This window comes from Nilaparvata lugens, chromosome 5 (assembly GCF_014356525.2).
Source record: "Nilaparvata lugens isolate BPH chromosome 5, ASM1435652v1, whole genome shotgun sequence".
Classification (NCBI taxonomy): Eukaryota; Metazoa; Arthropoda; class Insecta; order Hemiptera; family Delphacidae; genus Nilaparvata; species Nilaparvata lugens.
This window is the reverse complement of record NC_052508.1, coordinates 16,815,298-16,827,883: the sequence shown is the minus strand read 5'-3', so window position 1 is coordinate 16,827,883 and position 12,586 is coordinate 16,815,298. Positions and strand designations below refer to the sequence as shown.

Below are 12,586 nucleotides of genomic sequence, written 5' to 3'. Positions count from 1 at the left end.
TTCATCCAATTTTGCCAAGATATTTGACTAATTTTCCAAAATAGTACAGCTGGATTTGTACTGGAAAGATGAAGCAATAAAAACCAATGTTTTCAACAATCATCCCATAAATTTTAATTATACTATGTCTGATTCTAACAGAAGGTGGTATTATTCTATTAAGAGCTTAAGCATGTGGACTAACATTCAGAGTAGGTCTAGTAAATAATAGTAGAAATCTAATCGATAAGGGCCATTTATCTCAATGTCAGACACCCCCCAATAAAACAACGGAAGTAAGTGTTTTTCAAGCGGCAATTTTGTGGCTTTGACAGGTTCCTCCCTAATTTTGTTCCCCTACTCGTGTATTCCCCTTCTTAATTTTGTGTATCATCGAAAAACAATCTTCCCCTAGAATGCTTAGTCATTGGAAAATTCTATAATTTTCAGTTGTCGAAAAGAATTGTGCGTGGGCGGTTCGGGTTGAACACGTCCAAAATGTTAGATATTTTTCACAATCTTTTTAAATTTTCATGCTAAAAAGTGGTTTTGGAGTAGATTTTAATTCTCAATTTTATTGAAGTGTTGAAGTTCGAAAACTGAATAATCTGCATGCAATCAAAATGTCTACTATCCACAGTGCTATACTCTTGTTGAAGTGCGTATATTTTTTATTCAATATAATTAATATAACTAGTTTATATTAATAGTGCATTAAACCATAGAGAAAAGATAGAGTAGGTTTATGTTATCTTTCTCTATGTTTGAACTTACATTTTATAGTCTCAATATTGTCAAGTTCAAAGTAGAAATTCATTACACTTTTTAAAAATCATATTATATTCAGCTTATGCTCAATTTTTTGTTTAGGGGTACTTGTGTTTACAGAAAAAAAATAGAAAACAAAGTACCTTTTCGACATAAATTTTCATTTTCTTCAAAACATATTTCAACTTTAAAGTAATTTTCAAAAAATGAAAATGTGTTGTGAAAAATAAAAGTAAATAAGAAGAAGGGTACTTCTATTTTAAATTCTTAAAAAGTAAGCTTGTGCAATATCAATTCACTTTATTCAATCATTGAATCCTGCGTGAATAAACAGTGTTAAAAACAGGAATGAGAAATACTAACAATTGTTTGTGTGAGAAGAATGAATTTTTGATTGTTCAACCGATTTCCTTCAAATATAGGCTTGTCCGATTCATTTTTATTGCAAATATAGAATATTTAGACATTTCTTTCTTTCTTTCTCGAATAGTATTCCATATTAATGCTTTCTTGGCAGATTATTGTGAAAGGTTCATTATTAATACCGTACACGTCCATTCCTGTGTAAATAGACAAACAAATTAAAGTCTTAATAAGTCCACTTCCACGTTCAAAATGTTTGGCTTGATGTATTCCCTCTTCCCTTGTTAATTGAGAATCTTAATGTAAAATTACAAGTTAATTAGTTCATTATAGTGATGATGCGTCAATCGTTTATTTCCTACCCTATCCCGTACATATAATAAGCCAATTCTTTTATTTCATCATGGATAATAATGTCAAGAATCCTACCCCAATTTTTTATTTTATTCAATAGGCGTGTTACTGTGAACCTGCATCACTGAAACAAGTCGGATAGCTTCTTTATTCGCGAAGAATTGTAGATGCTGAATAAGATACGAATCAAAAAGTTTGTCCCCGCGCTAGTTCAGTGTTGATTGCTATTTCTGTCCTGGTCCACACACCACGCAAAATCCGATCAACTCAGAGTCGAGGGCAAAAACCTCGCGAGCTCTCAATCGTAGTTTATACCTTCCAGATTGCTGTTTATTTGTGTGCTTTGTTTCCAGCTGGTCTTGTGATTGTTTTATGTGCCAAAAAGGCCTGAAGAGGAAGTCCTTAACATTGACAAATCACTTAGATCGATAGAGTGTTGTAATCGATTAGAGCAGAAATAGAATTTGTCGATTCCAGATGAAAACTAATGAATGTATTTCAATATTTAGATAATTTATGTTATATTATATGTTTTATACTAATATTTTTTGTTCTGTTTTGGATAAATCAGTGCAATAAACCTCCTGCATTAATAAGAAAGTCAATTACATTGAGAAATTAGACCTCTTCTATTTACATAGCTATGGTAGATTTGTTTCATATTAAGGAATAGAGACTTGCTCGAATAAATTTGAAAAGGGTTGAATGTTATGATTTATTATCCAATAAGTTCAGTATTGTTCAAAAGGTAGCGCACATTGAATTTATTTTTAATTGAAAGTACAAATCAAAGATAAAAAAGTATACTATTTACAATCAGACAAATATAATTCAATAAGAATTTGTATTGTTCAAGAACAAATTAAATATCCAGCCTAATAATTAAATCACACTCATCTATTTCACTATCCATGACGAACTGCAAGTTAATAATTCGTTTTGAACTATTTTTCTCTCCATCTGAGCTGCTCTTTTAAGTTTTCTGTAGACTACTGGAAAGGGGAGGTGAAAAGTATTTCTGATATCAATTACAAAAAACATGTTATGTATTTCACACGACATGCAGTCAAATATTTGCAAACAAACACTTTATAAACGTGTGTTAATACATCGCAGCTCGGAATGGATCGACACCATCATCTTTAATTACAAAAATGTTTTATAACAGTTCAATGTCCACAAATTGAAAGTTCATAGAAAGATTTTAATAAGTGAGACAAATTGATGATTTCAACGAGATGATTCACGATAATCTATTTGAATGCAATACATTCAATTTAGTCTTACTGCACTTTTTTACATCAAGAGTCAGCACCCACTTTCGAAGTGGTGATCTAAAAACGACTGGCACAAGTGTGAGGTCATGATTTGAGAAATAACGTCATTTTTTGTCCACAGATATTAAGGCTCCCTATATCTATATACTGTGTTGTAAATAAGACACTCCGTTTTATATCCTACTAGGGCCATGTGTATTGCCTTCACACAAAATCATAATCAGTCGTTTGTGACTTTTTGTCCACTCCGGGGAGGATGAAGAGAAGTGTGTTGCGCATGCGTTGAATGCCGTTCTGTGATTTCGGCGTTTTTGACGCTTAGTGAATAGTGTTAGACCGGGCCAGAGTGTGGCATCCAAAAGCTGTGCGCGCGAGTTTGGGATCTTTTGGCGAACAAAGTTATTTTTAAAAGTTTCCACCCAGGTTTTAATTATTATTGTTGTTGTTTTGCTTGTGGCTTTCGATCAACGCGTCGACAAGGTGATTGAGACTTCATTTGTTCTATTTTTACTAGTGTTGAGCGAATTTTCCTTCAAGTTTTCTACAGATTCATGTATCGTTTTGATTTTATACCGGAATTTCCTTTGTAATTGTGTCTTCTGATTTTGTGTCTATTGGGCTCAGGATGGAAGGTCAACTGCTGTGATTTCTGCTCTGTAATTTTAGTATTAGTATACGGTTTTTGATTTATTATACAGTGTTAACTTACTCAATGTTCAATCACGGTAACTTAATCTTCAAGTTTTAAACCAATATATTTTTTTATCAAGTGTTATTCTAATTGAAGGTCATGTAAAAATCCGTGCTCAAATCATGAATTTTATAAATATTTTGAACTTGGTTCAATTCAATTAAACTTACTTGTTGGTAAATAAAATAATTAATTTTTTATTAAGTCACCAGTATTGGATAAAATCGTATATTATTCAGTGAAATTTGTTATGATATTGTATAAACCCTACTTGGAGATGATTCACAAATTTGAATCACCTAGGGAAAATTATTCCCTCCTGGGGATTATTCAGGCAGATTATTCATTTTTTCATAATTGTACCCAATATCATTATTTATTCTATCATATCTTGTGAAATGGAATAAGAAACAGCTTTCAAACCCAATCAATTCAGTTTTCTAACATCATAGAATAATTGGTTTTCAAGCTTGTTGCATTTACATTTGTATTTTTGAAATAAATTATATTGATTGTTTTGAAAGATTGTTCATGATAATCATTCACTTTAATTAGAAATCACTTCAAAATAAATTCCTCATACTTAATTCATATTTGATAATATCTATAGAGAAACGTTATTATGTTAATTTAGGAAGAAGCTAATTTTGAAGAAATTTCTCATACTTCATTCATACTTGATAGTATCTATAGAGAACCAATATTATATTCAACTTTGGAGTAGAGGCATAGTGAGCTACATACATCATCTCTATATGCATACACTGAGATCATAGGAGATCCATGAACACTTTTTGGCACTGCTTTCGATGACTCAACTCTTGAAAAAATCTCTGTCTCATCCAAACCAAACTCTCCATTAGGTTCCAGTATCTATCCACAATTCCCACCCTGTTTTGGGCGAACAATTTTTACACGTTAGTTAAATTAGACTTCTTTTAAGTTCAATTCCTTCGAAAAATGAACTCTGATTATTTTGTTAATGGAAATTTTAACCAGCGAAAACTTGTATTAGGAAATAAATTAGGACAATTTATTGACTGAATTTAGTAACAGAAGTTTCAAGCTAGCGCCTGTATCCCATTTAACTATGAAAAAAACGTAAATTATTAAATAAGAAGATCGCTCCATCAATTTGATAGATTTTTACCTTTTCACCTTGTATTTTTAGTACTGTGTAACTGTGTAGACGTACTGTTGAACTTTCAAGCTAAATTTCTTAGTGATACTTTTTTTCATCTCATTATTGCTTCATATAATACTAAGACTCCTTGAGATAATATATTTTTGAATTTAGGAAACTGTTCCATTCACTTCCGTTCTTGTTTGTCTTTTCAACTGCAGTTGGCAGTTTATCCAATGGTCCTTTTCCATCAACAATGAAATTGGCAAAGATATGATGAAAAATAATAAACACTACATTCGAGCTGAATAAATAGTAGAGTTGGAACGAATTTTCTTTCAATATCACTCATACTTTTATAGCTTTTTGGTCGTTTCTTTCTTATTGATAGATGAGCGCATGAAGCTGGATTCTTCGCACACAACAGTGACAGTGAAAATATAATTTCCATAAGTTCTAATAGTATTATTCATACTCAATCGGCCGGGCTGAGTGAAATATTCCAATTAGAACTCTTGGGAATTATATTTTCATCGTTCACTGTCACTGTATTGTGCGAATCTAGCTTGAGAGGTTCAAAATTTATTGTCATGTCAAGGAAATTTGAAATTTCTTCATTTCATGTCAGAATTTAGTGAAATACGGAAAATATAATACAAAATCGAAAATTATATTTAAATGAAAAAAACATTTCCTCAATAAATAATGGTGTATGATTTTCAAAATATTTTCTATCTTCAAATTTAGAAATAGGTTCTAAAAAATACAGGATTTTTGTTACTGTATTCCATTCTCAGGCCTATTGATATTGCCCCCTTTTTTAATTGTTGTATTTTCAACTTTTTAGGCTACTGTTATAGTAGATGGTTTCTTCTTCAACAGATCCAGTTTTGAATTTCAGTATAAACTATTCCCTATTCTGTATCCAATTTTGAATTTCAGTACCGTATAAACGATTCTGGATAAGTTGTTTGAAGTTTAACACATAGGAGTTATAAGGCCTTTTATTTATAAGTTCAAATATATTTATTTGACTGTCAAGTCCTCCGATAATTATTATTGTATTCCGGTACCGCTACTTTATTGACTAGTCACCTGCTTCATATAATGAAAAACATGGTTCACTCTTACCAACTCATTAACTTAGCTCTGTTATTTCAGCTGTAGTATAGTACTATGTATGACTCCAGGAGTTTTCAATTGTTCATAGATAATTTAATTTGTGAGTGTTGTGTGTCTAGTGTAGAGTTTTTGATCACGTGGAATGAGGAAAGGTTAGGATGGGTTTGGCTCTGACCCAGGGCACAAGTCTAGAAAATTTGATCATCATCCAAATAGCCGCCGTTTACCATTCTGTACTACTTTTAGCTACAGCTTCTCCCAACTCAAAATCCACTAATAAGTGTGTTTCTGCTGTCCGTATAATATGTAACATTCCGAAAAACTCATTTAAAAATCACTAGAATTGTAACCGAGATTCTTCATCGGAGAAAAAATGTCTCACTGGTACAACTACTGTGAAAAAATGTAGCAGTTTCGGAAAAATGCTGTGTAACCTTCATGCATTGTATTCATTTTCAATAAAAAGATTGAATAGTCAATAAATAAATAGTAAATAAATTAATTAGTCCTCTAGACTATCCCTGTGCAGTGCAAAGCCCATCCTTCTTCCAACTGTAAATAAAAATTTAGACTTTCTCATATTCCTCTCCATTTTGCTTAGATATTTGAGGGGTAGAAATTAGATGAATTTTGTAAATCTGATGAAATCAGTTCAACCACAATAATATTGTGCTTCATCATAATTCGAATGTCATCATCTCCATTTTTGAGTTTCTTAATTTTAAGAAATCTTGTGTCACCATGATATCCATCAAACAATCTTCCAAATAGAAAGGGAAATAAAAAATCTCAGTACCCTATTTGAATTATTCAATCACAACATGTTTCAACATTGATGTCATTTTCAACTGATATCACTTGAAAATGGCATCAATGTTGAAACATGTTGTGATTAAATAATTCAAAAAGGGTACTGAGATTTTTTAATTTTATTTCTATTCATATTACAAGCAGCCCTATACAGAAAAGAGATAAATCTTCCAAATATATTGCTGTTTTCTTTTTCCCTCTCTTTTTAATCTCTGAAGCTTTTCATGATAAGTCATTAATTAGATAAAGATAAAGATTTCATTTCAAGTGTTTCTTCATTATCTTTCTTCGAGTTAGGCATTTTTTTGTTATTATTTTATTTCTTATACTATTATTATTTAGAACTCTACCCCACACATAGATTCGTCTAGGTGGGGATAAAGATTCACAATTATCTTTCATTTCATCGTATTTCCTCTTTCTAATATACTTTGATTTCTGAGTAAGCAAAAATAAATTGTAATAGATTTCAATTTGATTCATGATGCTTTCTAGAATGCAGATTTTATCATTCTTTCTTGCTCAGATTTTATCATTTCATGATAATTTCCAATTATTGTAATTGAGCATGGCATTCCTATTTTTAGTTTACAAACGATAAAAAAAAACATTTATCAAAATTTACTTGATTATTCAAGTCCTAACTCAGCCTTAGAGATTACTCATCAATATTCGTTTCCATTACGAACTCCTTGTTAATAATTACTTTTGAACAAGTAAAGTTCGACATAGCAGTCAGGTATTTATAAATAATAATAATAATAATAATAATAATAATAATAATAATAATAATAATAATAATAATAATAATAATTTCTCTGGATGTTGGACGACACATCCAGAGGAGTTTATTCATAAATTCATACATACATTACATTACATATTTTTCATACATTTTCAATAAAATACATTTACAAAATGATACCTCACTATATAATATATGTGTCGAGGTTAAATAAAAGCTATTAGCTTCTACTCACAGTTGTGTTTCTTTCAAAAATATCTGTTAGAGATTACTGTATTTTATGGAGATTAATGTATTTCATTTTATTTCATTTTTCCACATCTGTGTGTATTCTTAGATTAATGTTTAAAATATTCAAGTGCTACTTGTAACTCATAGTTTTAATTCAATTTCAGATTGATCGAGTCATTAGAAGAGAAGCTCAAGAAAGCCATTGATCATCTGCTACAGTTTGAGCAGACCGAATCAAAAATCTCAGATTTGAAAAGTCAACTCCAAAATCTGCAGGAGAGAATTTCCGAACTCTTCGTCTTTGGAGAGGACCAGAACGCTGCTGAAACTACTGTCAAGGTCAGAAATATTTTTGATAAAATTTGTTTCAAAGATTTGTTTCATCTTATATCATATATAGGATTGATTTGATCCAGTTGCATTTATATTTATCACCAATCTTACAATTCCTTCCTTGTGAATTGTGAAAATAAATTTCCTGTATTTATATCATTCTCCATTCTGCAATAACTTACTGGCCGAATCGAATCCTCGAATGTTGGTAAACGGTTTCGTTCAGCAAAAACTCTTCATGATCAATATTGAAGCTTTGTTTTTTTTTGTCACAGGATCTGAACATTGAGGTTGAGAAGTGTGCAGCTCAGATAAAGGATCTCAGCTCCAGTACCCGTGATTCATATTCATCTGCTCAGCAAATTATTCCTGCTGACATTGCGCAAGAGGTATGTCATTCGTCAGATTTGGTAGGATATGTAGAAGTAATTATTGATATTTTTTCATAGATTTCCTATAATTCTATAGCTTTCAAGTTTCTCATAGATGGCCTACCTATTTGGATTGAGAAATATGCTGAATAAGAATTGATTAGGTTTTATTTATTATTCAACACTCGATAATGGCATTATAGTCAAATATGCTCTATCTATGAAAATATTAGTTGAAGGGTACTGTAGTACTTGAATTATTAATAGATCGATATGAGAAAAATGCAACACAAAAACTACACAAATGTTAATCAATTATTTTATTTTGAGAATGTAAAAAAATTTGAATGTAGCCATCTGTTATTGTGTAGGTGTGTAAAAGATAAATTCCTACGACTTGAAAATCAGTGAGAATGGAAAATATCGCATCGTAACTTATAAAATCAAAAATGGAAATCTAGTAATTAAAATTGAATAGGAATGAGATAGAACATCTCGGGAGTTTTTTATCGAATTGTTATTTTCGTTCATCAAATTGGATCACAATTAACATTTCTCAATGTTCTTCAAGTCATCTAAGAACATCTTATTTCATGAAAATGAAGAATACGGTATTTGAAAACTGTCTATCATATACCGTTCTCATATCTCATCTCATGGAAATGAAGAATAGCCTACTTGAAAACTGTTGAAAATAACGTTACACTTTCATTTTGATAATTTATTAGGCTATCATTTAATTGAATTAAAGAATTATTCTCGAAAACGTTTACTTATACGGTACATACAAAACGGTTAATCATAATGTTTCATTTCCACGTGAATAGTTTTTCATACCATTTCATGCAAGTGGAGAATACTAACGCTTTTCGATGCTTCCAGCTGACTTCCCTGGAACTATTGTCGGAAAACGTGGTCGGCCTGATGGAGGAGAAAGGCAGAGAGCAGAAGCGAGCCAAGACGGTGCGCTCCGATTACACTGTCGATGTCGACGAGCTGCAGAACTGGTTGCAACAGGCTGAGCTCAAAGTGCAGGACAGATCCGTTGAGCCGCAAAAGTTGAAGGATTACATACAGGTTTGTGCAAAAAATTATTTGAATTTTAAATGTTTTAGACCCGGTTTCTGGGACACCTTTCAAATATAATGGATCATGAAATCTATAGATTTGATATCTATTCCTAATATCTAGTGATATAATGGATAATAATTTCATTTTGAATTACTCACTCAATTACTCGCTCAATTTAATTGTAAATCAATTAGTTGAGTAATTGATTAAAATGTAAATCAATTAGTTGATTTACTCGCTCAATTTGATTGTAAATAGTAGTGAAGATTGATCTGGGTGTAATCTTCCTTGATCAGGCAATGAATTAATAAATCTATAGATTCAATGGTGCATTAGATTTAATAAGTGTCCTTGAAACTTTACTATGCATACTTGAAGTCCAGTCACGAGAAAAGGCAAGGCTGCTATTACGCCGCTGCAATTTCTAACTCCATCTTCTTACTCAATGTGGAGCTCGATGCACTGTTTCTTGTATAGTTCTATATAATGTACCCAAAAGTGAGGAATGTCTTGTATATAATAATCATTACTACTAGATATTAGCACACCAACACACCTTATACTATTTAGCAAAACTTGGAGAATAGATTTTGGTTGAGCTTGATCAGATGTTTAGTATGAGGGTTTTCCCGATCATTATTATAATATCGAGTGACCTGACTGGCTCAGGTCTGGTGTCAGAGTTTTCAGGTTTCGCCTGACCAATTTCGGGGGCTCTGACATGACATAACGACTGTTTTCAGGCAGCCGGGACCAACGAAAATTTAATGTTTGTAGTTGTTTTAATGTAGATAGGAGTAAACAGTGTTTTTCTCTTAATCGTTATCAATTATTCTTGGTTACTTTTTTAACATTCCATTAGCTTATATTTTCCTAGCCTATCATTTTACGTTCGCTTCTGTTGAAAAATTACATTTTGAAAATATAGTTAAGCTTGATGTTATTATCCATTTTAATTGTCTTGATCTTAAAAAAAACTAGTGTACTGTTTCCATTGGGTTCAGATTCCACAAATTTAGTAAGTTTCAAAAGTTTGTGATGATACATTCTTATAATAGGTAGTTGTTTAAATGATATAATAATTTAAAATTAATCATTCTATCATTTCATAATAATTTCAACATGTTTTTCATAATTTTCTCCACTCAAAGTCTCGATTCTCTATATTTTTCAGCAAATTCAAGCCGAGCTTCCAAGTGCAACTGACAGGTTTGAGAGGGCTTCGAAGAATGGCCATATCATCTGTGATAAGACAAGGAACGATGAAGAGAAAAAACTCGTCCAGAGTACTTTGAATAATCTCAACGAGCAACTCAGCCTTGTCAAGACTTGGCTTGAAGAGAAGAAGACTCAGGTATGTAGATGATTTATCCTTAAAATCATGTTTACTCACTCATGAGAACTTTGTTTTATTATGTCTAACTACATTTTTCCAACTCAGAGACTTTACAAACCTCTATTTCAGTGTTTCACTATTGAATTCTCAATATTTTTGACTAGCAGGCAACCCGTGCTCCGCCCGCAAGGGCCTAATTGATAACTTGACAAACTGAAAACGTGTCCTACTGAAATCTTGAACAATTTAAAATAGGTCTATAACTATAGTATCCTCGGTAATACTGTAATTACCTATCCTCGGTAAATTAAGAATCTATATACAAAATTTCAAGTTAATCAGTCCAGTAGTTCAGACGTGATGATGCGACATTCGTGAATTTCCTATCATGTACGTGTATAAGCCAATTCTTTCCTTTATTTAATAATTATAGAAGATAAATTTTTTGGATGAATTAGTTTCTGATGGGTCTTGTATAGCAAAATCATCCCTATGTGAAACGAAGGAGGAATTGCATTGAATATGGATTATATTACAAAAAGTAGTAATTTTAAACTTCTATAGAAAATTAATATAACTCTTGTAATATTAGTGTTTGAATTTCTTTTTCATTTATTAAAACAAAGTAAAATATTAGAAGTAATAATAATAAATTGAACTCATTTAATAGAATGAACAGAACATTTAATTAGAGCTGAAAATTTATCAACAAATCTCGTCGAATTGATTTTCCGATTTGTATTCCAATGTTCTAAAACTTTAAAACACAATACAAAATCACCAAGAGTTCCCCTTATTTTATTGCAACATTACTTGTTTAAACTTTTCAAGTAGGTTCCAAGAGCCATTTTCATGTAAACACTTGACACTTGAAATTCGCTCTTGAAGACTTGAGAGTAGTAGTGTTGAAATAAAATAAAGGGTACTTTTGATATTTTTTATGGTGTTTTAATAATCAGTAGCCCTAAAAAGAAAAGTGAATATTGTAAATCTTTGTATAGAATTCATTCATTTATACAATAAGTACATTATCAAATGATAGGGAGAGGAAAAATAAGGTAACCTTGTGCTATTCCTCTCCCAAATTTAGATAACACATAGTCCGAAATAGGTAAAGTCTTGTAGTTCTCCAAGAACTACATTTGATGGTTTGACAGCTTTTATTATACATCATAATTAATTTATTTCTCTTGCTAATACTATTTTCAATATTCCAGGTTGGTGATTCGTTGGATTCATGGCAAAGGTTCCTCAGTCTTTATCAAGCTGTTATGAGTTGGGCTGACGAGAAAAATAAAATTCTCACTGAGAAGTTGCAGCTGACAACTCTGCCTGAAGCCAAGCAGAAGGCACACGAATATGCTGTGAGTTTTACTTTTCACAATACTATCCTTGTATTGGTTTCTTTCCCAGGCCTAATTTATATAAAAGTACGCGGCGGTGGCGTGGCGTGACACTGACGTTTTGCTACTTCCTTATAAACATAGTATGGTCCCATGCAAGAAGTGGCTTTTCACCATGCCACTGCTGTTCGCATTGAACAATGTTATGTTTATATGAGAGTTGAAACAGTGCTTCAGTAAACAAAACTAAATATTCTTAAATAAACTAAGTATTCCAGACTTTCATATGGCATATCATGTTGGGGATGTACTTACATTACCCACTTGAAACCACTAATGCGTTTACAGAGATCCTTGCTTCATTTCCTGCATGAAGAACCTATTGCTCGCTCCAATCTCTTCAACAATTTGAGGATTCTTAACCTAAGATCATTATACATATTCAAAGTACTTATGCAGTTTTATTGGGCTAGTGGGAACTTGGGGAATACAGTGGATTTAGATGAGCATGTGCCTCTCACTCGGAGGGCTGGTCAGGTTAGAGTGCCAAAAGCCAATTCAACTTTTTTTAGAAAATCGTTTCTATTCTTAGAAGGAAAATTCTGTAATAAACTGCCTTCATCCATTGTGCATAGTGGCTCACCACAGCTGTTAAACGTAATTTGAAGA

The 12,586-nt window shown here is 31.8% G+C and overlaps 1 protein-coding gene across 1 annotated transcript in view; it reads left to right on the top strand.

Annotated features, from left to right (window-relative positions):
- Nucleotides 1-12,586, top strand: part of LOC111053776 (nesprin-1-like) — a 189,600-nt gene that overhangs the window by 164,416 nt on the left and 12,598 nt on the right. The window contains exons 97-101 of the mRNA XM_039429393.1: nt 7,628-7,802; nt 8,072-8,185; nt 9,050-9,244; nt 10,413-10,592; nt 11,792-11,938. Of these exons, the coding sequence (XP_039285327.1) occupies nt 7,628-7,802; nt 8,072-8,185; nt 9,050-9,244; nt 10,413-10,592; nt 11,792-11,938 (811 nt within the window). The remainder of the gene's footprint in view (nt 1-7,627; nt 7,803-8,071; nt 8,186-9,049; nt 9,245-10,412; nt 10,593-11,791; nt 11,939-12,586) is intronic.